Source organism: Falco naumanni, chromosome 10 (genome assembly GCF_017639655.2).
Source record: "Falco naumanni isolate bFalNau1 chromosome 10, bFalNau1.pat, whole genome shotgun sequence".
In the NCBI taxonomy this organism is placed as follows: domain Eukaryota; kingdom Metazoa; phylum Chordata; class Aves; order Falconiformes; family Falconidae; genus Falco; species Falco naumanni.
Genome location: NC_054063.1, coordinates 20,998,157 through 21,024,014, shown reverse-complemented (window position 1 = coordinate 21,024,014; position 25,858 = coordinate 20,998,157). Strand labels below are relative to the sequence as shown.

The window sequence follows — 25,858 nt, the reverse complement described above, 5'->3', positions numbered from 1 at the left end:
GGCGGAGAAGCGCAGCCAGGAGCGCTACTGGTTATTATTGTGGCGCGTACAAAAGTCGTGCGGCGCCGGGAGGGCGCGGCCCCGCCCCCCGCAAGCCGGCGGCCCGGCCGCGAACGGGCGGCAGCGGGGCCGGTGCGGGCAGCAGAGCGGCGGCTCCCGCGGCGCGCCCCGGGGCTGCCTGGCCCGGCCCGGCCCCGTCAGCCGTAATGGTACACGAAGTCGTAGCTGCTTGGTTCCTTGGGGATGGGCGGCGGCGCCTCCGGGATCTGGATGTTCTCCAAGTCCAGGAGCCTCAGCTTCATTTCCATGCTCAGCAACGTGTCCAGGTCGCTTTTAGTCAGCTCGCTGGACATGTCCTTCCCCAAGAGAGCGTTGAGCCCATCAATCCAAATACAGTACTGCAGGGAAAAAGGACACTAAACAACTCCAAGCATAAACGATACATTCTGTTGAATCTTTCCATCTATGCAACAATTTGAGACACTCCTATACAGCGCCAAAAGGGGAAATGCAGGAGGGAGTTAACCTATGGGGTTTGAAAACAACCCACCCCAAAACAGTGCCTCCACAGCGATCTCCCGTGGAAGTCAGAAGCCTAGAGGAAAGCATGGTCCTGCGGCTCTAGAAAGCCGTCAGCTTCTATGGTGGCACACCAACAGAAAAAGCAAAGCTATTTTAGGCATTGATGTCTTACAGAACAGGGAAAAGGGAACAATTGACTGCATAGGAGGAAAGAAAGTAGCAGTCCAGACTAAGGGAAATTAGTGCAGGAGTATTTTTTCCTTGAAAAAGAAAGATACAAAAAAAAAAAAAAAAAAAAAAGGGAAGATTCACACTAAGCATTAGCAACATTTTCTAAGAATGAGCCTAGCAGGAGACATCTGCTCAAACCTTTAAGGAGAAGCAACTAATCCTTCTTAATCTCTGAAGTTAATTGCTTTATATTGCTTAACTGCAATGCTTCTTACCTCATATTTATTAGGTGCAATGAAGTTCAAGGTTTCATCGGGATCATATAAAATGGAGAAGGCCAATTCTAACACTTCCTGAATGAAAAAAGAATCTTTCACTTATGGACTGAACAAAACGTCATAGTGCCTTCTGCTTCCTAACCCAACAAGAGAGGCTGCCTTGCCGCAGCTCAGTGCACTTTCCCATATGGGTACTCTGAGCAACTCTGAATAGCCTATAGCACAACCAGACAATGCTCACAGCACCTAGCAATCGCAAATGAGTACTAGGAAAAAGCCCAGATATGAGACGGGTTTTGTAAACAATATACCTGCAGTGTGGAACACCATTTGCTCCAGTTGCTTGCTTTCACAGTCTTCAGCCCTACAGCACTGGTTATTAATTATAGGCAAAAAGGGAGCACTTACCTTGTTCTGTTTCAGTGCACTTTTCTCCTTCATGTGTGGACAATCCTTCCCTGTGACAATGGCTTTGATGTCTGCAACTGGAACTAACAGTGAAAAAGTAAAACTCATGAACAAGAAATCCTAACTAGGAAAAGACAGAACTTTGTTTTCTTTGCAGCTGAGCATTGCTCCCATTTTTGTAGCTCATTATTGCAGTTTTCCAAAACACATTACCAGTAACACATCCTGATGGTTGGCTGTTACAACAAATACGAAACAATTCCAAGACTCAAAGAATTTGGGCAAGGACCAAAAGTTGATCTCATCTCAGTAAGGGCTTCAGCCACAGCTCTTTTTCTCTCATCTCGAGGATGGTTCTCATAACAGCCTCTAGACAGCAGAGCAGTGTGCTCTGAGCAGTAATTGGGACTTACTTTTTTCCTGTAGAGATTCAAAGGTCACTTCCCCCTGCGCATTATCTTCCAGATCTCCATAGTGCAGCACCTTGTGATTCAGAGCCAGGCGACAATACCAAAATCTTTCTAGAATACACATCAAGTAGAGTAAGCTGAGCAAGATCATTCACCATAAGGCCTTACATCCACTGTGTTATAGTCTCCCCACCCAGCCCCTCTAACTCCTCCAGTTCCTCAGCACTGCTTCCTGTGCACGAGGGGACGGTTACATTCTTAGAAATGCACATCTGTTCCACCCCAAACTACTGGCTGGTATAGACAGCCCAGGTAACTAGCTTTCTTTTCTGGCAACATGAACATGCCTGCTGACAGATTGATCCATTAGATCTTATTTGCATACAGTTCTCCACATGAAAAAGTGCAGTAGACACTGTCACCTTGTCTTCTGCGATTTCCAATTTTTCGAAAGCTACTTCCCTCACAAAGCCTGTTCAGGCGCTGTTGCTTTATCAGCTCCAAGATCTCAGGTTGGATTTTCTCTCTCAGCTCCCTGGCAATCAAATACAGAAGATTAAGCAGAAAATGGAGGTAATGGCAAGCACAGAAGGCAACTGTTTTTGTTAGGCACTTACACAATAGGTGGTGACTGGAAGTCATCTTGGCTCATTCTCTCAGATTGGCGTAGTCGTAGAATCTCAGAATAGCTCAGGCTGCGCAGTTTGCTCTTGAACTGGTCCAAGGAGTTTGGCTTAGAGGGGAGAGCCCGTGTGATCTGTTCCCTCACAACCTGCATTACCTAAAGACATTGGGCAGGAAGAAAAAGCAATTCACATTTTTGCTGGTTAATGGCAGCAGTGAACCTGCGGCACAGCTCACAGGCAGTGAAGAACTGACATGGAATAGTGGGGGCCAAAAGTACCAACATACTAGTGACTTTGAAGATCCAGAAAAACAAAGAATGACCTCAGGTCATACAAAATAAAAGTTGGACCATCCTCCCTCACAGACCACGTCAATGTCCTGTCATACCTTCTGTACCCTATTCTTTAACCAAGTGTACAGGCTGAGTTAACACATGCTGTTCTGCAAAAGATTCTACAACAATACCTCTTCTCCACTCTGACCTTATTAAAATCTTCTGCTGTTGCCCTCATTTCTTTCCAAGTCTTGTTCAACAGCTGGATGCAGATGGCAAATAGCTCCTCAAATGCACGGTCATGGGTGAAAAACATGGGGTGATAGTCATTCCGGCCTTCATTGGCTTCAGGAAGAAACAGAAACCACAGCTATGTGAGCATACTGCACAAAAGCTACACTAAGAGTAACTAAAATCCACTACTGTGACAGAATCCTGACGGTGTACAATAGTACTAACTCAGAGAAATTAAGACAGTTCAGTGCTTCATCTCCCCATAGACAGTCTATATTGGGAATGGTTGCTAACCCCATGCTTCAACATGCAAGCCTCTGTGACTCGTGCTTTTTTTGTACTAGACCCCTCAAATGACTGCTTGCAGTTGTTTCCCTCCTGCTTTCCTCTGGTAGAATTTCTTACAGCAATTAATTGTCTCAGAATGCTCTTTTGAGACTGTCAGAGCTACTAAACTTTTCTCAAGTTCATGGTGGTTTCTAGAGTTGTTTTTTTTTTACACAGCACCCTGCTGAAGCTTCAGGAAGTTGAAACCTTCCACTTGTGTTGGTTTTTCAGGAGAAGCACAGTGCACACAACAAAATTTCTTACTTTACTTTGTTAACAGTATTATCACTGGGACACTGAGACTCCAAGCTCCCCCTGTCCTTATACGGCAGAAGTGAAATTGGTCAGCTTGTAAGCTACTTCCAGAAGCATCAGCCCAGCAACTTGGAAAGCTAGGGTAATAAATAGTACTCACGGAGTTCCCCAACTTGCAAGATCTCACAAAGCATCCTGGTAAGCTCAATGGCACTGCGCCCAAAGGGGCACTCATGCTTATCTTCTCGACTGCTGTTCTCCAGAACAATCTAAAAGAAGAAGATGCAACACGCACTAAGAAGAGCTGCTGAACTGTTGGTATCTGCAAAAGCCAGCAGCTTCATTTACCCTGATATAGGTGTCCTGATGAAATTTGGCCAAATAGAGCATATTGTCCAATGCCAGCATCCCTGGAGGAGTCTGAGTAAAATCCATGGCTGGATTGATGTGGTTCTGTGAAAAAAGTGTGTAGAAAGAACCCAAACAAATTAGCTCAAAGAAATTGTGTAAGAACCTTTTCTGACTGAAATTTTACAATTGCCTGTCCATCAAACACTCCGTCATATCTGTCCAAGAGGTAAACCTGGACACCGGCTGATAATGCTATCCAAACTTTCTAGAGAAGAGGCCGATTCCAAGTTCTTCAGAGAACAGGTTCGTATGGTAAGTAAATATCTCCAGAGAATGTGCCTAACGAGCTCTGGCACTTAACCAATCAGCATTTTCACAATGATCATCCCTGGGAGTCTCAGTATAGCTGAATTTCTAAAATTCAGATACAGAAGTACGGTAAAGCGAACAGCTATTTCTGTTCCTCATTTCCCCACAACTCTGACGGAGCTCACTTAGATTGCCTTCACATGCTTTACAGTCAACACTCTCTCTAGATGCATACAGTGAATCCCAGCATCTTGTAGTCCTTGGTGTACATGGCTTTGCGTTTTTCTGTTCCACTGCCAGGGATGGTGTTGCTGTCAGACTCTGCATCAAATGCAATTCTTCTCAACTCAAATATGATGTCTCTCTGTGCCTGAAGGACAGAAGGCAGGGAAATGGTAACATGTGATCAGTCACTAGGGCAGTATTTTCACATAATGCACAGTCCCACCTCTGTCTCCAGAGGTCACACAGTGAATACAGAGAGATGACAAAGGTCATTAACACCATGTAAGAAGAGGCAATCTATTTCAAAACATCAAGTTTCAGTACACTGGGTAATGCAAAAGGAAAATGCAAATATTTAACTGTCCAAAGTTTAGTTAAAGTAAATTCCTAGGCATTCAGGTAATGCTACAGCACTTCTCACTCAAAACTACGATGCATTTAAGAACTGAGTAACAGACACCTTAAAAATGCCCAGCTTCCTTGTAGACTGCAAGGAAATGGATAAAATGATGTGCCCTCCACATAGGTGGAGTAATGAGCTTTGACAGCTGTCATCACACCGGTCAAGAAAGGAACCAGTGACCACTTACATCTCTACAAGTCCCACAGCAGGATGGTCATAAGCATACCCTAATTTTGAGAGGTGGTTTTGAAACATTATGCACCATCTGCTGTCAATTCTAGGAAGTAAAGTAGCTCAGGAATAACGCCCCTTGTATGTCCTATTCTGTCAGATCTTACTCAGCGCTAATAGTGACCTGATCATTGGGATCCATCTTGGTCATCATTCTCTCTTCCAGGAGATTAAAGGTCAGGACCTGTAGCACATACAGCTGATGTGCCATTTCTGTTTTAATCGGGCGGTTTCCTCTGATCACATGCTGCAAAATAAAGGACAGGGTAGAAATTAAGGGAATACAAACAAAAACTTAGATATTAGCTACAGGCATATGGCAGGCTCATGTACATCTCTGTATGTGAAGACTCAGCTGTTCAACCTCTATATTCCATCAGAAGCATAATGATAATGCTCTGTAACAGCAGAAAGAAGCATCCTGATAACTCCTTTTTGAACAAGTGGCTCCAACCTTTGAAAGAGTCACTTTTCTGGAATTGCCCTGAGGGCAGCAGAGTTTACACTCTGCACAAGTGAAACCTCTATTGAGAGAACATTAGGAAGCACTCTGTCATTCCAGACATACTTACATTCAGGATTATAGACCTCAGGTGCTTCTGGGCAAATGCATTAGCCATTTCCTGTTGTGGAATTTAGAGATGAAATAACATGAGTGAAATATAAACAAAAAGCCCACATTGGCAGAAAGGAGAGAAAGAAGGAAGCCTATGAATTGGGCACAGCAATGGCACACAACAAAGTGCTTTTACTACAGACTGTCAATTTAGCATGGCACCTCACCACAAAGCAAGCATCAAGTTGGGATGCAAGGGTCATTTTTACCATGACAGAACTCATGGGTGGCTCCCCTACAAAACATAATTAATTTGGAGAAAGCACTAGTGTAGTCAAAGAACAGAAGAAAATTTAGCTTAACGTTGGACATCTAATGATACACTTCCATATCAAGAGATAGGGCAGCAGAGAGCATACTGTGGGTTGCCCAGAAAAATCTGTCATCTATAAGAGGTTCCTTTGATTAGCATTTCAAAACTTTCCATTCCTAGGTATACAACCAAGATAACAAGGGCTAGAGGATGGAGTTTTCAGGTCTCCCTCTCAAAAGCTCTCCCTCTGAAATTTACATTTTCTTTGTCTTAATTCCTAAGGAGATGTTTAGGAGTTAGTTTAAGGACAATTTGCAGAAGCACTTCAGTTTACAAAAATAAAGGGTAAATAACTTTCATGTGTAAAGGAAAGCTTCCAGTTTCCCTCTTTACTGCATGGCTTCCTTCCCCAGATGAGGAGGGTCTCCCAACCATTAAGTCATGATGGGAAACAGTCACAGCAGATGCAAGGATCTGCTGCAAGCCTTCAGTTCTGGGACCAAATTACACATGCACCTGCAAAAATCTAACCTGTGCTTTCCTTGTAAATTGCGAAGATGCACTTTTTAAAATACCATTGACCTCATTACACCAGCTAGGAGAGTGGCACAAGTACTAATGTCTAAATGGAATATTATCAGTAGTTTGCTGTTATAAGCAAAATCTTTGGGTAAGAAAAACTTGTTGGGCAATGCATCATCTGGAAAAAGTCCAAAAGAACTGCCAGTCTCAGATCTCTTCATATTCCTATGCAGTGCAGATTGAGCCTTGGCAGCAGATGTGCAGTCTTAGACAATTGCATTCAATCAGCTGTACATTCTGAGCAATCCAAGACTGTTCCAACCGCTCATATCAACCCTGCTCTTGACCGGCTTTAGAAGGAGTCTGGTAAAGTGTGTATATTAACCTCATTCCAAATCCCTATTATCACTTTTGCTCCAGACAGAAACTTCCTAAAGTAAGAAAGTGATATGCTGGCTGGTAGCCAAGTCATAACGGCTGCAAGTTCAGCAGCGCTCATGTTACAACCAAAATGAGTCAGTTCTTGAGTGGAAGATAGATCTAAGAAGCATCTAGATGAAGCAGGAAGTGGCTTCAGAGATAGCACACTGCCCTCTGAGTCATTATTGTTTACTATGATTTGTGAGATGTAGTACTGAGAACAGAACAGGGCATGCTGTTAGGATTTGTTTGTGCATGCAACACCAAAGAACTCTTATTCTGAAGGAATTAGTTTGCACATGGGATGAAGTAACAGGTGACTGAAGCCAATAAACAGTGGGAAGGACAAAGACAACTAACAATTCTAAATAGCACAGTAAGAAGCATGAGCACGCACATAGCCTAACCACTGCTGAGGGAATCTACGTTCTGCTGAGAGTCCAATAATGCCCACTTTGCTGCTTGATGAGGTCATAGAATCACAGAATCATTTATGGTGGAAGAGACATCTTGAGATTATCTAGTCCAACCCCCCTAGTACAAGCAACATCAGACAAAGCAGGTTGTGCAGGACCGTGTGCAGTCAGTTTTTTAATATCTCCACTGACAGAGACTCCACAATCTCTCTGGGTAACCTGTTCCAGTGTTTGAACACCCCCATATTAATTTTTTTTTTTGTTTGTGTATGTTCAGATGGAATTTCCTGGGCTTTAAGCTGTACCTATTGCCTCTTGTCCTGTCAGCAGACACCACTGAGAAAAGTTGGGCTCCCTCTTCTTTATTTCCTTCCATCAGATATTTATACGCATTCATAAGACCCTGCCCTGAGCCTTCTCTTCTCAAGGTTGAGCAATCCCAAATCTCTCAGCTTCTACTCATATGAAACATACTCCAGTCCCTTAATCATCTTCATGGCCCTTTGTGGTCATGTGGATTGTGTTCAAAGGGTGAAGAAAAGAGGGGAAAAAAAAGAGTGAAGATCCCTTGGAATTTTGTTTGCTGTTAAGTTTAGTATCTTGGCCAAATTACCAACAGGGGAGTATGTCCTTCCTTATTCTCATGTGTGAAGCATACCCACTAATTTTAGAAATTATGTAACATTTATTGAGACCACAGTTTCCCCTCTGAAGGCACTGCATCCTTGGCAAAAGTGGAGCATTCTCTGTGCCACTCAGAAAATCTGAAAAAATGTACCAGAATCTCAAGATACAGAAGGTTCCAAATCCACCTATTAACAAGAGTGGTGATTCCCCTGGAGATAGCATGTGGCAAAAAACGTTCTTATAATACAATTCCTATAAGGGAGAAGTCACCCATTAGGCAGAAGGTATGCTCTAGCCCCCAGTCAGCAGCTCTACCTTTAGAAGGATGCAGCTGGATATGAAACTGTCATTAATGCAAGTGAGATCAGGGGGATAAACTCGGGCTGTAGTAAGTGTAAGGAGACCCAGACTTCTTTTTTACAACTGGTTCACGTAGTATCAGTTTCCTTTTACAATCACGTTTATTATCTTGTGTGCACAATAGGTCATTCAAAATTTCTACTGCTACTGATTCTTCTCTCCTTCATAATCTGAGTACATCCCCAGGAGTCCTCCCACCCTTCTCCCTAGGCTCATCCACGACCTGAAGCCTGTATGCATCGTCTCTGAGTTACAAAGAGGCATTAACTGGAGAAAAGCTAACACGCCTACAGTTCTACATGACCAGCCCCCAGGCTTGAGTTACTTACAGTGATGGGCAGGTCTAGGGGGTTAAGCAGCTTGTCCTGCTGGCAGAAAGCAAAAAAAGGCACAAAGAGAAGCAGACAGGATTTAGCTCAGAGTCCAGAAATAAGGCACAAATGGGGCACTAGAGAAGAAAGGCTTAACACAGCAAAGCTACACAAAACAGACATATCTTGCACATACATCTTGCACGTAGCTGAGATCTTGGGGGTGTCCTTAGAACAGGACAGGTGTTTTATTTCTCACATTTGCCAGTGGAAATATCCCCCTATAACTTAAGAAAGGCTCCTTTTTGGGGGGAGTGTGAGGTGGGTGTTTATTTAGTAAGTACATACAACCCCAAGGACTCTACCCAGCCTACATCTCCCATACAGAATCAGCTTTCTTCAAAAAAAAATTTCCACGCTGTATAAAGGATTACTTTCTATCTCTCAAGGTCTTTCAGATCCCTTTCTGAGCATCTCCTAAACATATCTGTGCTGCTCCGGAACACATTTTTAACAAGACAGTACTTGTCTTGTTAGGTTGGGTGGTTCTACGCTGCCACACTGAAACAGCTACGTAAGTTCCTGGTAAGGTTTGCCTTGCCCAGCAATATGATTTCTGAGGCATAAAGTAAACAGCCAGCCACCAACCATTATTCAGGTTTAAAGGCAAGAACCAAGAACAAACCTGTCTCTTGTCCTCAGGTGCCTTCAGGAAGAGGGCATTGATCAGGGCAATGGCATATGTCTGAATCTCTTGGTTAGAGCTGCAGAAACAAAAATGGGAGGATCGTGAGGGAAAAGACAGTATAGAACACTCCAGCCTGCTCTTTGCCTGCACCATAAGAACATCCATTATGGCTATCTTGCACTTCAATGGACAAGCAGGATTCAAGTAACCTACTTGCATGCCACCCAACCTTCATAAGGGCTGCAAAAAGCCGACAGAAATTGCTGACTCTCAGCTCCATTATTCAGAAGATAGTGCACACTGCAACCCAGCTGTCCTGGCTTCCACTGGGACAGAGTTAATTTTCTTCTTAGTAGCCGGTGCAGTGCTGTGTTTTGGATTTGATGTGAGAACAAAGTTGATAGCACACTGGTGTTCTTGGTTGTTGCTGGGTAGTGTTTATACTAAGTCAAGGGCTTTTCGGCTTCTTGGGCCATGTCAGCAGGAGGGTTGGAGGGGCACGGGAAATTGGGAGGGGACACAGCCAGAACAACTGACCCAAACTTGCCAAAGGGATAGTCCATACCACAGAACATCATGCTCAGTATATAAACTGGGTGAGGGGGTGCCCAGGGACTGTTGATCCCGGCTCAGGGACTGGCTGGGCATTGGCGAGCAATGGCATTGTGCATCACTTGGGTTTTTTTCTTCTCTTTCCTTTGGATTTTATTCCTCTCCCCTTCTCCCTCACTTTCATTATAATTGTTATTATTATTGTTCTTATTGTTTTGGTTTTTTCCTCCTATTTTAATTATTAAATTGTTCTTATCTCAACCCTTGAGTTTTACTTTCCTTTCCGATTCTCCTTTCCAACCCTCGGGGGAGTATGGGAAGCAAGTGAGTGGCTGTGTGGTGCTTAGTTTCTGGCTGGGGTTAAACCATGACACCAGCAGAGCTCAGAGTTCAGCACCACCACAGTTTGTTTCCCATGCTGAAGCTATCTCTGCAAAGCCTAGTTACACTGCAGTCTAGAAATGTGTATGGAGCAAGTAATTTTTCTCCCCTATGGGAGCCACCAAACGCAAATGGAATTAAGAGCGGAAGCATGCCTCTCTTTATGGCATTCCTTTCCAACCTCAATATTGGCCCAACCCACATGTCTTTTTCTTATTTTCACTGAAGAGCTTCTTCAGGTAAAGGATGCTTAGTCCTTCCTAGATCACGCACAGCAGGTGGTTTCACTTGTGATATTTTGCATAAGCTTCCAAATGCCAGTCACACTCTTTTCCACCCCCCAAATTTGTTTCTCCCTATGCTATTACCCTTTGTGGTGGGTTGACCTGGGCTGGATGCCAGGTGCCCACCAAGCCGCTCTATCACTTCCCTCCTCAGCAGGACAAGCCAGGGGAGAAAATAAGATGGAAAAAAACCTCATGGGTCACGATAAAGACAGTTTAATAAAGCAGAAGCAAAGGAAAACAAAAGATTCATTGTCTACTTCCCGTCAGCAGGGGATGCGCAGCCACTTCCTGGGAAGCAGGGTTTCAGTACGTGCAGTGGTTGCTCCAGAAGGCAAATGTCATAACAAAATGCTGTGCCCCACTGCTCTTCTCTTAGCTTTTATTGCTGAGCAGACATCATATAGTATGGAATATCCCTTTGGTCAGTTTGGGTCAGCTGTCCTGGCTATGTCCCCTCCCAAGATCTTGCCCACCCCCAGCCTACTGGTGACAGGGGGAAGGTTGGAGAGACAGCCTTGATGCTATGTCAGCACTGGTCAGCAGTAACCAAAACACTGGTGTGTTATCAACACCTTTCCAGCTGCCATCAGGAAGCAAAGCACTATGAGGGCTGCTATGGGGAAAATTTACCCCATCTCAGCCAGATCCAATACACTCTCGGGAGACTTCTGCAGAACTTCAAGCTCTTTTGATTAACCAGTCTAGTGCATCACCTAAATGAATTTCTCTGTGTACACATGCACTTAATTTTTTTTTATATATATATACAAAAATTAAACTTCTATAAAACACCTAAAGCTAAGACATTTCTTGGCTTAAATAGTTGTTTTTCCCACTTCAGCATTTATCCATGGCATATCTGTGGAAAACAACCATATTCTCAATCCTATCGCTCCCTTCCAAACCTTCTTCATTTTGGTCAATCTGCCATACTTCAAAAATGCAAATACTCCTGCATCATCCTAGCTTTTCCTTGGGCCTCCAAGCTTCACAGGTCTCTGAAGTCTGTCACTTCACCTCTTCTACCCTCCTTTTCAGGGTCTGCTGCTCTTTTCACCACACTGCTTGTTTTTTGACACAGCAAAACAATTTTAAATTCATTTCTCCTCTTCTAACTTGTCTCTTTCAGACTTGTTTCCATGGTCCTGTTCTTCCAGAACCTATCTTCTGTTACAGATTGTTCCCTCCTGACAGTCCTGCCAAACAACCACCAGCAAATTCTGACTCACTCTCCAGCCTCCTTTTCCACAATATTCCCTGCATAGATACTTTCTTCAGCAACCTTTTGTGTTCTGGAAGCACGTAAGCATATGAGTATGTATCTTAAACAAAGACATTCTGCTTAAACAACTGCACAAGTGTGTTCAGTATTAGGACCACACCTGTGTTTTACTAAAATAGAAATTATAAAGCTCAAAGAACGTATACTCTTTGCAGAACAAAGTTGCTGCAGTGTTCATGAGAACTTGTTTAGCTTTTCTGTTAACCAAATTCAAATGTACAAACACTCTAAGCACAGAGTGACATCGATGCAATACATTGTTTGCACTATAATTTTGTTAAACTACTGTTCATTGATTAAGGAATAGTAATCATATTCACAAATGGTGCTTTGCCACATTTTCAGAATTAGAAGGCTTAAGAAAAAAACCCACATCTACTTAGTGCTGTAAGAAATGCAAGCTTCTTTTTTTATGGAAGAATAGAACTGACCTAGACAAACAGCCTTAAAAGCCAGATATTAAATTTGTCAGTTCGCTTGGAAAGAGAGGAAGTGGAGGTGGGGAAAAAAACAAGAAAAGCCACTGTTTTCTTCCTTAATATGCGGGACAAAAACCATAAGATGAGCTCTTAGATTCTAGTGGAGACAATTTAAAGAGGGGTGAAGGTGACAGATGACTGGATCCAGAAGCTTTGAGAAGCTGTTTTACTAAAAACACCGAACACACTTGTGCAGTTGTTAAAGCAAAATATGTTTGTTCAAGACATATACTCATGTGCTTCAGTGCTTCCAGAACACAGAACATATTTTTGCAGGATCTTACTTTTTTCTGAAATGTCAGAAATCCTAAAGTTCAAGTAAGATATCACATCAGTAATACTTTTAAAATAGCATCTTTTAAGTGTTTTAAACTTAAAAAGGATGCACTTTCAGATTAACAGATATTCATAAAATTGACTTAATTCACACCACTGTTTGGTGGACACTCACACTTGCAGATGAGAAATGAGCTGCCCCACGGTGATCTCTTCCGCTATCTTCTGATACAGAGTCTGACTGTTTAGCACCATGCTTTCTAGAATGGCTAGGGATCGTTGAAGGATGGAGACATCTACCATAGGCTGACTCACATACCCTGCAATCTAAAAACAGATGAACCAGCAGATCAACAGATGCCCATCCAGGTAACCTTGTGGTGGTGAGTGAGACAAGCTCAGGGAGACAGGGCTCAGAAAACTGGGGTGCACTGTGCTCTCAGTGAGTACTCAGCTTCTCAGAGTCATCTTGCTCTTTCCAGAAGCTGCATTAAAGCATGAAAAGAAATAGCATCCACTCACCCCCTTCACCCAAACTCACCTGTTTGATGAAGGTTATCGAGACCATGTCCCAAGAGACAATACCATGGTCCATGAGCTCCAAGAAGGCAGTCAGGGTGAAAGCCAACATCTCACTGTAACTGAAAAAACAAAGAATGCATTTACAAGAAGATCCGGTAGCAAGGAAAAAGCCTGTCCAGGCTGAATAAGCTGGCTCAGAGAAAAACGTCACCACCTTCTCCTAATAAAACAGGCTACAGTTTGGCAGCTGGGAGAGCAATAAAATATTTGTATTTATGAAGATAACTTTATTGTTTGTAGAATAATATTTTATTTTTCCTGATTACAAGCGTAAGTTAAAACTAGCAACAATAAGTCCCTAGTCCTGCTACCAGAGACTTAGCTAGTTAAAGGAACCATGGGAGAAGCAGCAACACCGTATTTATTCTTGAGCAGTGCAAAGTATTACCACTTTAATTCAACACTTTCATGTGAGGGGAAAAAAATCCCAAACCCAGCCAAAACCCAGAAAACCCCAGAATATTCAGTATAATGACTGTTAGTTAAAAAAAGACCAACTTGAAAAGGGGGAAGCTTTTTAAGCTTTTAACTTGAAAATTTAAGCCATCTGCAAACGCTAGGTTTTTCAGCTGTTGTTAGATTTGAGCTCCAGAGTAAATTTCTATCACAAAACCTGCAAAAATCTTGGGAAATTATAACCCCTCCACACACAAAAAAAAGAACAAACGTGTATTAACATCAGAGAAAAACAAAGAAAAATGAATTGTCATTCTGTAAATATTGCGACTGGTTTGAAACAAAATGAAAGCACAGAATGACTTGTGGAAAATTTAATACATAACCACAAGACAGACGGGTAAAAAAGTTGGAGGGAAAGGTCGCAAAACATGCTGAAAAAAATATCAGTTGCTAATATGTAAGAAAACAGAAGACCTATAAAAGTTACGACAGTAAGTTATCAAGACTTTAAAAGTGCTTTCAATGAAACAGAACAACTGCAGCAGAAAAGCCAAGTGAATTATTTGCATCAGAGTTCATTCTAAATGTGCTTAGCAAAACTTACAGATCAGAGTTTGAGTGGTTGGGGTTTTTTTAAGGTTTTTTGTTTGGTTTTGAGAGAAGAAAAGTCTTCAAATCTGTCATTTGAACATCGCTAGAAGATATTCTGGAACTCGCTATTAATATGAAAAACAGATCTCCAGGACCAGATGATATTCACTGAAGAATTCAAAAGGAACCATGGTAAAACCAAACATTGCCAAACTGCTTATTGTGCTCTGCAGAAAGTGGCAAATAGAATCCCAGCTTTTAAAGAGGACTCAGGCAGGAATCTGAAGGACACATCAGGCATTTAGGCATTTGAAACCAGAAAGATATGGGAAATCTATTATAAAAGAACAATACCACTAGAAGAAAAAGAAATATTTAACAGGGAAGAGCTGCTACAGCTTTTGTAGAGGGAAGTTACGTTTCACATCTATATGTTTACTAGGTTTATGCGGCAGGGTCTGGGCAACTCGGGGATGCAGAGTGGCCTCTGTGCGGAGAGCCTGGGGCAGCCCTGTACCAGGCATGGCCAGTCCCAGGCGGCTGTGACAAGCCCGCTGCTGGCCAAAGCTGAGTCCATCGGTCAGGCTGGAAGAACTTCTATGGAAGCATATTTAAGAAAAGGGTAAAAAATGCTGCACAGCAGCTGTGAGAAAGGACTGAAAAAATATGTGAGAGAAACAGCCCTGCAGACACCGGGGTCAGTGAGGGGGAGAGGGTGCCCCGGGCTCCGGAGCAGAGACTCCCCAGGAGCTTGTGGAGAGACCACAGTGAGGCAGGCTGTCCCCTGCTGCCCAGGGGCCACCATGGTGGAGCAGATACTCAGACTGCAGCCTATGGAGGACATCACACGCTGCAGGTGGATGTGCCCTGAAGGAAGCTGCAGCCTGCGGGAAGCCCACGCTGCAGCAGCTCCCAGCAGGAGCTGTGGCCCCCTGAGAGGAGTCCACGCTGGAGCGGGTTCTCTGGCAGGAACCGTGGCCCACAGGGGAGCTGTGCTCGAGCAGTCTGTTCCTGATGGACGGCACCTTGTGAGGGACCCACACTGAAGCAGTTTGTGAAGGACTGTATCCCACGGGAGGGACGCCATGCTGGAACAGGGGAAAAGCGTGATGAAGAAGGAGCAGCAGATACAAAGTGTTATGGACTGCCTGCAGCCCCCATTCTCTGTCCCTCCGTGCAGCTTGGTGTGAGGAGGAAGCAGGAGTGGAGAGTGAAGGAGTAAAGTTGAGCCAGGAAAGAAGGGGGTGGAGGGAAGGTGGGTTTACTTTTGTCTTTGTTCCTCACCATCCTACTCCATTTTTAATTGGCAAAAAAATAAATTAATTTTCTCCAAGTCAAGTCTGTTTTGCCCAACCCATGAGCTTTTTCATCTTGTCTTCTTCCCCTGTCCTGTTGAAGAGGGGGAATGAGAAAGTGGCTTGGTGGGCAGCTGAAGTTAACCCACCACAATACAGAAGGTCTCTGAACAAATCAGTAAGTCAGAATGAGAACAGTTAAGCACAACTCCTGGAATTTGAAGATTTTTATGAGGTGCTTCACTTAAGCACCTTAAAAAAAAACCCACACGCAAAACCCACTCAGCTGCTAAGGGGTAAAACCAAAGCTCTTTCCTGCATTAATAACTGACTGAAAGACAAGAAGCAAAAGGGTAGAAATTAAATGGTCAGCTTTCAAACTGATGAAAAGTTACAAGGAAATTTCTCCACAACAGCACAGTAGTGCTGGAAAGAGCTAAGAGCTAGGGGAAGCATGGAAAGAATGATCAGCACTCTGGAATGGCTGCCATAGTTACAGTGTTAATGGATTAAGACTGCAGCTTAGAAAAGGCATAACTAAGGGCTGGTATGAGTGAGAAATCTATATGGTTATGAATGGTATGGATAAGACAGAGAAATGTACAATTTCTCATAACAAAATATGTAGAGAGAACCAAATTAATATTAGGCAACATGTTTAAAATGAAGTATTTTTTCTTATAGGACAAGTAACTGGAACTTCATTTCCACACAGTGCTGTTGATGTCAAAAGGTTAAATTAATTAAAAAATTAAGATGAAAAATCTATGGAGGAAATATCCAAAGGTTATTAAACAAAGAGATACAATTTCTGCTCAGGAAGCCCAAAAGTTAGAAACTACTGGAGACTGAAGACTGATAATACTTCCTCTGCTATACATTCTGTAGCCCTTTCCATTCCCTAAGATAAACAGACCTTCGGCCTTTGTAGCAACTCTTCTTATCATGCAGGTCAAAAAGTACTGACCATGTATACAAGAGCCAACAACATGTTTGCTGCTAACTGGCATGTACATGCCACCACTTCTACAGGGCTGTTCTTGTGTGCAACTGCATGTGGGTTTTCACAGGATACCTTCTCCCTTAGACAACAGATGAATAACTGCTCCAGGAGATTATGACCACAAGAAAGGTAATCAAAATAATTTAAATTATCAGTGACCTTTCAATGCAAGTTTCATGCATCATAAATGTCTCCTCTTTTGCCTCATGAGGTTTAGCAAACTACTAGAAAGACTTTGTCTCGATAGGTTGGCATTTGCTGTGAGGTTAGTTGCATAATGCCACTTCTGCAAGCAAAATTAGCCCCTTATTGGAGGTCCTGTTCCAGAGTCCCAGAATACAGGAAACTTACTGGGACAGAAGCTTGGTCCCACTCTCTACAAGCCGTGTCAGCACTGTAATCCCTTCCATGTTGATGAACTCTGTGGCAAAGGTGACATCTGCAGAAAGTTTAGCCAGTTCCTTCATGGCATCCAGTCGGGCTTCCATACTGTGCAACTGGATCCTCTCCATCAGCTGGCGAGCTGCCCTAGACTGGGAGGAAAGGGGTGACCCCAGTTACAGACAAGTCACCTGCAGGCTGAGTTCTGCCAGCATCAGCATTCTGTCAGAAGTTCGTGGATATGCAGAGAGAACACAGCAAGGGTAGAGAGATACCAGCAATGACAGGGTAAGTAGCAGCAATCAGCAAGTCTAAGATAGACTAAAAAAGGCTGCACTCAGCAACTGTTACAGCCAAGCAGGAGGTGGTTAAAAATGCTATTTTACATCTTAGAGTAAATGCTTGGTTTTCTTCTTGATGAGGTGAATGGTGGTGGATATAGAAATACGGAGTGAGACCATCAAACAAATAAGGTGTTAAAAAAAATCTCTCATAGATTCAGAGAAGCACAAGCTTCTTTTGTGTATCCACAAGACATTCTGTAAGATTTCTCAGACACAGATAAATTATATCCTCTCAACCACCTCCTGCCCAAATAACTTCTTCCTGCTCTATTCACTCTCAGCTGTACGCCATGACACTTGCACAAAAAAGGTTTAAGAATTTTAATAAAAAGGAAGCTGCAGCAAATCTGCAAAAGACAGCTGTTGAGGTCACAATAGCAAGAATTCATTGCGAGCAAACCCTCTCTGCATCAAATTTGTCTCATTTTAATTTCTGCATTAAGTCACCAGTACTGTTGCTTTCCAACTGATAGTACTAACTATACTCTTATTTAAGAATGCATCTGCCAGGTGCTTTACAACGTGCCAATCTAGGACATGCAATAAAGATGTAGACAATTTATTTGCAGAAAGTCCTATAAAGGGCAGAGCATCCAAAGGAAAGATACAACCAGGAAGGAAAACAAGTGTGTGCACCTCATTGTGTGGAATTACCACAACAAAGGTAAACTCCCTACAATTTGGGAAGGAGAAAGAAAAGCTGAGAGGCAAGAAACAGCCTGTCCTAGGAGAATAGCTACCGAGAAAAAGGGAAGAAGCATTTACCGGGGAGACTGCCAGCTGTAGGATAGTTCCATTCTTGATGTCACAGCGAGTCTGAAAGAAAACATAAACTTCAAACTGCAGAAAAGTGGAGGAAAAGAATGCAACTGGACCTACAGTGCATATTTGTATGCGCAAGTAAAGGGGTTCCTACACCACACAACCCTACTGAGGGTATTGAGTCACTGAGTGCTTGCACCTATGGGCATGCACAGGGAGAAATACAAAGCTCCTCAGTTGAATGACACCATTCAAGTCCGAGTATTTTTGATAGCAGAGATGCTGCCCCTCAAGGATTAGTGACATTATCGTTCCATGACGCTAGTCCAAGGCATTCTGCACTCACTCCAAACATCAGCAAGTTGCTGCCTCTCACACTGACCTGCTCTGTGATGTACAGCTGAGGACCATCAGCATACCGCAAGGTGTAGTATTCAGGGTTTGGCAATGACCACCTGGCAGAGGAAGAAGAAGGACACATTAGCTTCTTCCTCATCTTTCTTCTGGCTCTCAGTTAGGAACAGGAGCTTGATGCCAGGAAGGTAGAAAGGAACTTTCAAGCAAAGCATGGGAAACCAGGTCTCCCAAAGTGGAGAGAAAACGCCATCCTTGAGGGGGTGATGGGACTTCAGCCTACTCTTAAGTCAAGCTCTGTGGAAGGTCTGAAGAGGCCTGCATGTCAGGAACAGCAAAACAGGGCAGTCCTCAGACACACCGACCCTAGGGGCATACATATGCACACACTTGGAATTGCAATGAAGATGCAAAGCCTCTGTTTTCCCAGAGATCCTTTTCTTCCCAATTTAAACTCTGGTCCTCTTCATGGCCAAAACTGGCAGCAGGCAGCATGTTGACAAGCAGCAGAGACCTTCCACAGTACCCCCAGCAAGATTTGTCAGGGGAAGAGACTTTCTCCATAAGGGTTCCCAGAGAACTACTCACCCATCACAGACCTCCTTGATGATGGATGCAAGAGGCCTTTTCTAGAACAGAAAGAGAGAGTCCATGGTTCCTCTCAGCCAGAAAGTAATACTGCCCACTTTTATGCTTCCCACGTACCAGTATCAAGGTTGTGATGCATTTACTCCCGTGTCTGGTTACCATGTCTCACCTGATCTATTTCCAGCAGCTGGGCATTGGCACCTGGCCACTCAACAGCTACTTTCACAATGTCCGAAGGTGGTGGCATTGCTCCAGACTCCTCCAGGTGCCTTTACAACAGCACACTCCCACACCTGTTAAGAGAAAGGATAGTGAGCAGCTCTGAACACTATTTCAATTGTTACATTGCATCTAACACCAAGCTTCAAAACGCTGCATGGGATCAGCCTTATGGTTTGCTGGGTCTGCTAGGGACAAAACACCCAGTGTTCTAGAGATCAGCGCCTCATACTAAAACAGCACATTGTGAAACCGTAAGTTCAAGCATATCACCTACGGAAAACTTCTGAGAGCTTATTGGGGTACTCAGACAAGAAGGAGAGTTGCTCTGATCAGCAAAGCCCCATCTGCCACCCACTGCCCATACTGCCAGGTCAGCAAAGCAATAGCTCCCTAGGCTCACCTACTGCCTGTACGTGAGAGGGGGAACATACTGTCCAGGTGGCCCCCATCCCACGGGCTGGTGTTTACTGATGCCCCATTCATATTTCTCAGATACCTTGATCCATTCAGGATACCCAAACAGGCTCCTAGGCAGGGCGGCAGCTAGCTTTATCCCATTCCCTTCCTATAACATCATAAATCCAAAATATGAATATCTATCACAGAAGGAAAGTTAATTCAGCGTTTGCTCTGAAGGTCTACCTTTCACTCCTTATCTGCCTTAGAGCATAAGCTTGTGTTTAGGGTTTGGTCCCAGACAGTTATCAGACATGCTGGTTTGTGCTTCATCTGATAGTAAGAGGCTGTAAAGAAATGTACTTATTCAGTTCCTTTTTAATCCTCTTCCAGGTGGAGGGAGTAGCCCTGCTCTCTCCTACAGAGCCACAGAGAGACAACCCTCCCCATCAGCAATTCTCAGGAACAAAAGCTTCAAGCTGCCAAAAATGGTATCTGACCACACACAAAAGTAGTCCTGTCCTCAAGGACTCCTCTTGAGACTCAGTTTCCAGCATAACCAGAATGAGATTGTAAGCGTCCAAAAACAATTTCCCAGCTCCTATGGAAGCTCCCATTTCTCCTACTGGGGCAACCCTGTCCCCCTTTCCCAGAACTGACATGAGACAGTGCTGAGCAGGAAAGCTGTTTCATGATTAACATACTTTCCTGACTTATTTGATCAACTGGGAAAGAGATGCCAAGACTTGAAGGGAAACCAACTGCCTTTGGAATTTTCCTGATGCAAGGACAGTAAAGAAGAGAGAACTTCCCACAGATCAGCAAAGACCAAGCGGCTGCAGAGATACCTGGCCCAGGAAATTGGACGTGACTGACCCGGGAAAGGAAACTTCTATGAAATTAGCTGAGTCTATCACAAAAGGCATGTATGCCTGGCCTGTGTAAGACGTTGACTTAGAGATCTGCTGATGATCTCAATTAATGAAGCTCATATACCCCTTGATTCCCTTGCAGAGACTGGTATCACTGCATGGAGAGATAGGAAAACTCAAGCACACTGAAGTTTCTCTGCACTTGTACACTCACAAACCCCTTTTCCCAGCCTGCTGTGACTATTTTCTCACTCCAGTTGAGGAAGATTTCTCACATAGGAAAACAGAATGCTACGATCTCCTGGTGCAGCCTTCTGAGACAGTCACAACATTATCATCACTCCTGCTTGCTGGAATTGAGGACAAGGTTGCATGTTTATGTTTCTTTCATAGCACCTCCTGGAAATGCCCAGTGTTATCACTGCAGCTAGTCTCGCCCTCAAGTCTCCATCAGATCAGAGATACTTGCTTTACAAGGAAGGCACTTGCAAGAGAGAGAAATCAGCCATTTCCCTATTAAAATAAACATTGTTTACTGTGAGAAGCCCTTCTGAATCTGCCTTGCTCAATTTGCTCTATTCTCAGCACATGTATGGTCTCTGCAGATCCTACAGAAATCCAGGAAGCCTGAACTCCAGAGCTATCTGTAGCTTCAGCCAACCCAAAAGGGAGACTGGTACTGCACGTGCATAGGAACGTCATCCGTCTCCGCTCCTAAAACAGCCAGACTTTGTCCACTCTACAATCCCACCCCTTGGAAAAGTATCTGGCAAGCCAAATTCGGAATTTCATGATATTCTGAAAGTGCACGGCTTACCCCAACTCACAGAGATGGTTGCAGTCAGTCAGTATTCCCTCTGGCCTTCTCTTTCCTTTTCAGCATCTCATTAACGGCTTATGTTTTCCTAAAAACCTACAAAATTACTGTAAGACTAAACACATCTCATGCAGACAAGTGCAGTTGAGTTAGGTTCAGCTTTGCCAGTTCCTTATAAGTAAGATCTCCAACCTTTCAGATAAGCAGCACACATCAGCTCAGACTAACATACCAAGAAAGAGATAGCCTTGGAAAAGCAACAGACTCAGTGCACCAATCAGGTTGAGATGGTCTTGGGGACAGTGACAGAAAAGCTTTATATGAATCCTATCATCCAAAATTACAAGTTAGAGTAAAGCAGTTACACAAACACCACCTGGTATTTTACTTCCTAATCTCGGAGGGAAGACAACTAAGTCATCTCCCACTCCAATATTTGCTCTGGATAAAAATTTTACCACTCTCATCTTGATACCAAATAGGAAAGCCTGTTCTTCAGAAGAGGTGCATCAGGTTAAGAACCTCCAGCTTAGAAAAGGTGAGGTCACGCAAAGGAAGACTACTCATATGAGAGCGAAGTTAAATTAGTGTTTCAAAGAAGGGTTTGCAGCCCACAGGGCTAGGCTAATTCACAGACAGAAAGCACTGAGCATATGCTGTCCTATGGAAACACTGTCTCCAAATCCCATGAGCACGTGATGTTAACAGACCCCACTTTCTTCACAAATTTTGATTATCGGTGTTGTAGTCTCTCACTCCAAGACAGAAACACACAATTCATACTTTGCTAAGGTAAGACATGTTAACTTGTAGCACATATGTTCTCAAGAGGCCTCTAACCCTAAACACATACACAGCTGCTAGTGCTATTTTCATACCGGTTACAATCAGCAAATTGGACTGTATTCCCTCCTTCGACACTCATTCTGAAGCAGCTGGTCTTCTTTTGTCCAAAGTAAACTAGTAGTTCAAGTAATAAAGCATAAGGAACCCAGGACCAGAATAGCACCTTGCCTCATTGTATAGGAATCTGCATAAAGACAGGAATGCGTTGAACCCAGATACATTCAGAAGACTGCAGCCCCCTGTACAGTGCTTATTATTAAGTATCCATAGCAAGCCCACCTATGCAAGTTATCCTCAGCCTGTTCAAAAGTCAATACCCAATACCTGACATTTCTGACAATAGGAAAAGTCTGCCAAGCATGTCACACTGCAAGTCAGAAGAGTCCCTCCTGTCCTAACAACCCAGCTTGCTCTAACATTCAAGTACAGTGTAAAGAGACACAGCAGAACCAAGAAAGCCTGCTAAACTGTACTCTGTAGCATCAGCCATAAGAATGTGGAGCTTACGCAACCCTTCTGTTTCACAAAGGGATAGATGAACCTAAGAAAACTATGTATCAGTCTTCCTTGCTTCCTTTTCCTGAATTACACACACAAATAAATAAATAAAAAATAATTTTGCCTTTCAAATGTCTTTTGTAGCAATATCTCAAAACAGGGATAACTCATCAACTAAATCTTTTCAGTACACTATGGCAATTACTACTATACAAGCAGTAGCACAGCTCTGTACATATTCCCCAAACAAAAAGTGCCCAATTTCCATGACGCCCACAAATCTGCAGAATATGCCGGTTTCCATCCATCAAGTCTAGAAACAGTCAGTTCCCAAACGGTATGTGATTTCCACTTGTTCTCCATTCAGCAACTAAAGCCTGAGAAATCTCAGTCATATGGCATAAGCACACGCCATCTCCAATAATCAGACTGGCTTGCAGTAACCAAATAGATAACTACTTCTCTCATGAGCAAACTAACTCAGGCTAGAAACCACTGAAATCCATTCAGTGTTCAAGGGTACAGCAAACACACAGTGAAGAGGCAAGGCTCAAAGATTACTTTCTTGAGCGTTAAGAATTGAATCTGCAACTCTTTTAACAAATATACCCAGGAGTAATTAGCATCTAATTACTTCTCCCTTCAGCCTCCTGCAGTACAGTCACAGCCTTTTATTAGTACTGCAACTTAACATTGCAAGTTGTTCCTGAAGAGTACAAGGAAATACAGTACTTCACATGCCAAAGCAAAGATGTCCATACTACAGGTAAAAGCCTTTACAAATCTCTACCTTGTCTTCTCCCTTGTGAAGAATATGCATCATTCAGGGAGAGGAAGTGCACATTAAAACAAAACCACTGATATTATGGGAAATTCTGCAGAAATCATAGAAACATTTAGGTTGGAAAAGACCCTTAAGTCCAACCATAAACCTAATACTGCCAAGTCCACCACTAAACCATGTCCCTAAGCACACATAAATAAAACTCTCCTGTTTCATCAAAAAAGTGCTGCAGAGGTTGGCCCACAGTTCCTAAAGGCAATGCACTCCACCAGCAGCTCCCTCAATATCCTCACCACTGAACACAATAATCAACAAAGTTGTATTATGCTGCCTTCATTACTCAGAAAAGCTATCAGCTGCATGCAAACTCAGAAAGTAACTTACCATGATACATTAGATTATTTATACCCAAACTTCTTCCATAAATGAGCACCCACTCACGACTGGAAACCACGATCCTCATTCCAATCAGTATTGAATGCACAGTAAATATGCAGTGAAAGAAATAAAGCTTAAGGACTTTTTCTTTGCATAGCAGCACCACGGAACAGATACCACACAAGCCTACCAAGGAAGAGATTCAAACATCAGAATGAATTGGCTAAGCAGAACCCAGAGAAGCAGGAATATAAAAATTTAAAAAGTAGGAAACTCGTCAGACAGTCTGGGTCAAACAACCCTTTGAAGGACCTATGCAGATCAGTGGCTCAGTAGAAGGAGCTTTCCAGAAAAGGACAATGAAGACTGGACTGCAAATACAAAGGGCACTTCAGGTCAGCCTCTTAACACAAGGTTGTCTGTCAAAAGTGTTCTTTGAAAAGATTTCACTGTATGTCTGCAGACAAGAGAGGTGACAGATGCTAGATTTTACAATGGATGTGTTGCAGTGATCCAGTGATATATCTGATGAAATGACTGTTGAGAAGTTCTCAGGAAGAAGCACAGGCTGCAATTTTGCATAGTTGTGATTATCAGTTACTTACGGGCCTCTCACAGCACATTCTTCTCAACAACAGCACGTAAGCATTTTTACAGTTTTATACAGGCAGACAACAGAGAAGCTGAAATGCATCAAGGATGAATTCACTCCGCTTCTGCAGAGCGAGTTCCTTTGTGCAAAACAGTGGTGCAGGGGTAGCTGCAAGGGAAGGAGAAGTCAGCAGAGCCAGTAATAATACACTATTCAAGAGACTTCTGAGAAGCTGCAAGCTAAAACAACTGTAGTATTTTGAACAGAAATTCCCTATTCACAAACTCAGTCTTCTTTCCATTACAGATTGAAAACAAAGTGTGCTGCACACAGAATAAAAATGAGGAGGATGAAAGAACATTCCATGAAAAAGCAAAGCTGCCTGGTAGAATCCCCCAGTCAACAAGCAAATGGCTCAGTTTCTGAAACCTGTAGATGTGACAAAACATCCTAGTCAGCTCTTGGCAAGTCTCCAGATGGTGGTACCAACAGGGCTGATACAAGGTGGAGGTGATGCTGGCTGCTGGCACAGCGACTACCTGGGCAAGCGTGCAGAGGAGAGAGCTCCTCCTTGGCCAGGCAGCACCGTGCCAGACAGCAGAGTCCGACCTGTGGGCTATGTACAGTTCTCTGCGTTGCTTCATATAACAAGCCGAGGGAAACATACTTCGCTAGAGAAACCAAAGAACCAGGCGGCCCCGATCCTCTCTCTCTAGGATCCTACGTTGCTCCAGAGGCCTCGGTCCAGGGCCGCGCTGCGGCTGCAGGGCGCCGAGCCTGTGACACCGGACCCTTGTCTTGCACGTCCCGACACAGCCGGGCAGGGACCGCCCTTCAGCAAAGCCAGAAACTGAGAGCAACAGGCAAAAAGAGAAACCCACTTTTTTATTATGTGCAACCAGTCAGGCGAGCTGCAGGCAGCCGGCCTGCCGCCGCCTCCCCAAGCCGGGGCCGAAGCTCATTTGAAGGCGCTCAACCGCTTTTTCCTGAGGACGCGCGGCCGCGGCGCGCTCCGGCCGCGGGCAACGGCGCCCCGCTCGGCCGCCCCAGCGCGGCCCCTCCGCGCCTCACGCCCAGCAGCCGGGGTGGGGTGGGCCCGGCGCCCACCGGGAGCCGCGTCACAGTGGGCACGGAGCGGGCCCGCCAGCCCCGCGGCAGGGAAACCCTAGGCCCAAGCCTCGCGGCGGGGCGGAGCCGCCGACGGGAAGGGTCCCGGCGGCCCGGGAAGGCGGCCCCGAGGGCCCGCGCCCCGCCGCCCCCCCACCCCCGCGCCGCCCTGCGCTCACCCAGCCGCGCCGCGGCCGCTCCGCGCTCCGGCAGCTCCGGCTGCCCCGCCGAGGCGCTGCCCGCGACTGGCGCCGCCGGCTGTCACTCAGCCGCTCCGCCGCCGATTGGCCGCGACACGCGCGTCACGCGCCCACAGAGCGCTGCCATGGCGACCTCGGCCGGCCGGCCCCGCCCCCCGCCCCCGGCGCCTTAGCCCGCGGCCGGGCTCCCCGCGGCAGCCTGTGAACGGCATTAACCGAGCGCCCCGCCAAGGCCGCCACGGGAGGGCTCACGCCAGCTCCCCGTGCAACGGCGCGCGCCTCCGGGGCCGGCTGTGGCCGCCCGGGGCCCGGCTTCCCCCACAGCTCTGCCCGCCACAGCGCACGGGACTGC

The 25,858-nt window shown here is 44.6% G+C and overlaps 1 protein-coding gene across 5 annotated transcripts; it reads right to left on the bottom strand.

The window, feature by feature from the left end:
* Positions 1–16: 16 nt before the first annotated feature.
* ELMO2 (engulfment and cell motility 2) lies at positions 17–25,858 on the bottom strand. Of its 5 annotated transcripts, none has more exons than XM_040608653.1 (22): positions 25,486–25,858; positions 18,964–19,087; positions 18,795–18,835; positions 18,235–18,307; positions 17,856–17,906; positions 16,717–16,898; positions 13,037–13,136; positions 12,671–12,822; positions 9,236–9,314; positions 8,569–8,604; positions 5,598–5,648; positions 5,150–5,272; positions 4,402–4,536; positions 3,855–3,959; positions 3,667–3,775; positions 2,899–3,035; positions 2,407–2,570; positions 2,212–2,324; positions 1,793–1,900; positions 1,380–1,462; positions 969–1,046; positions 17–398 (listed from the first exon to the last, which is right to left on the bottom strand). In XM_040608653.1, exons 2-22 carry the CDS (start codon positions 19,039–19,041, stop codon positions 198–200), a joined length of 2,199 nt encoding a protein of 732 aa, XP_040464587.1. In that variant the 5' UTR covers positions 19,042–19,087; positions 25,486–25,858; the 3' UTR covers positions 17–197. The 5 variants fall into 5 exon arrangements, with proteins under 5 accessions (XP_040464587.1, XP_040464588.1, XP_040464589.1 ...); XM_040608654.1 differs by lacking the exon at positions 25,486–25,858 and adding an exon at positions 21,102–25,128; XM_040608655.1 differs by lacking the exon at positions 25,486–25,858 and adding an exon at positions 19,659–20,756.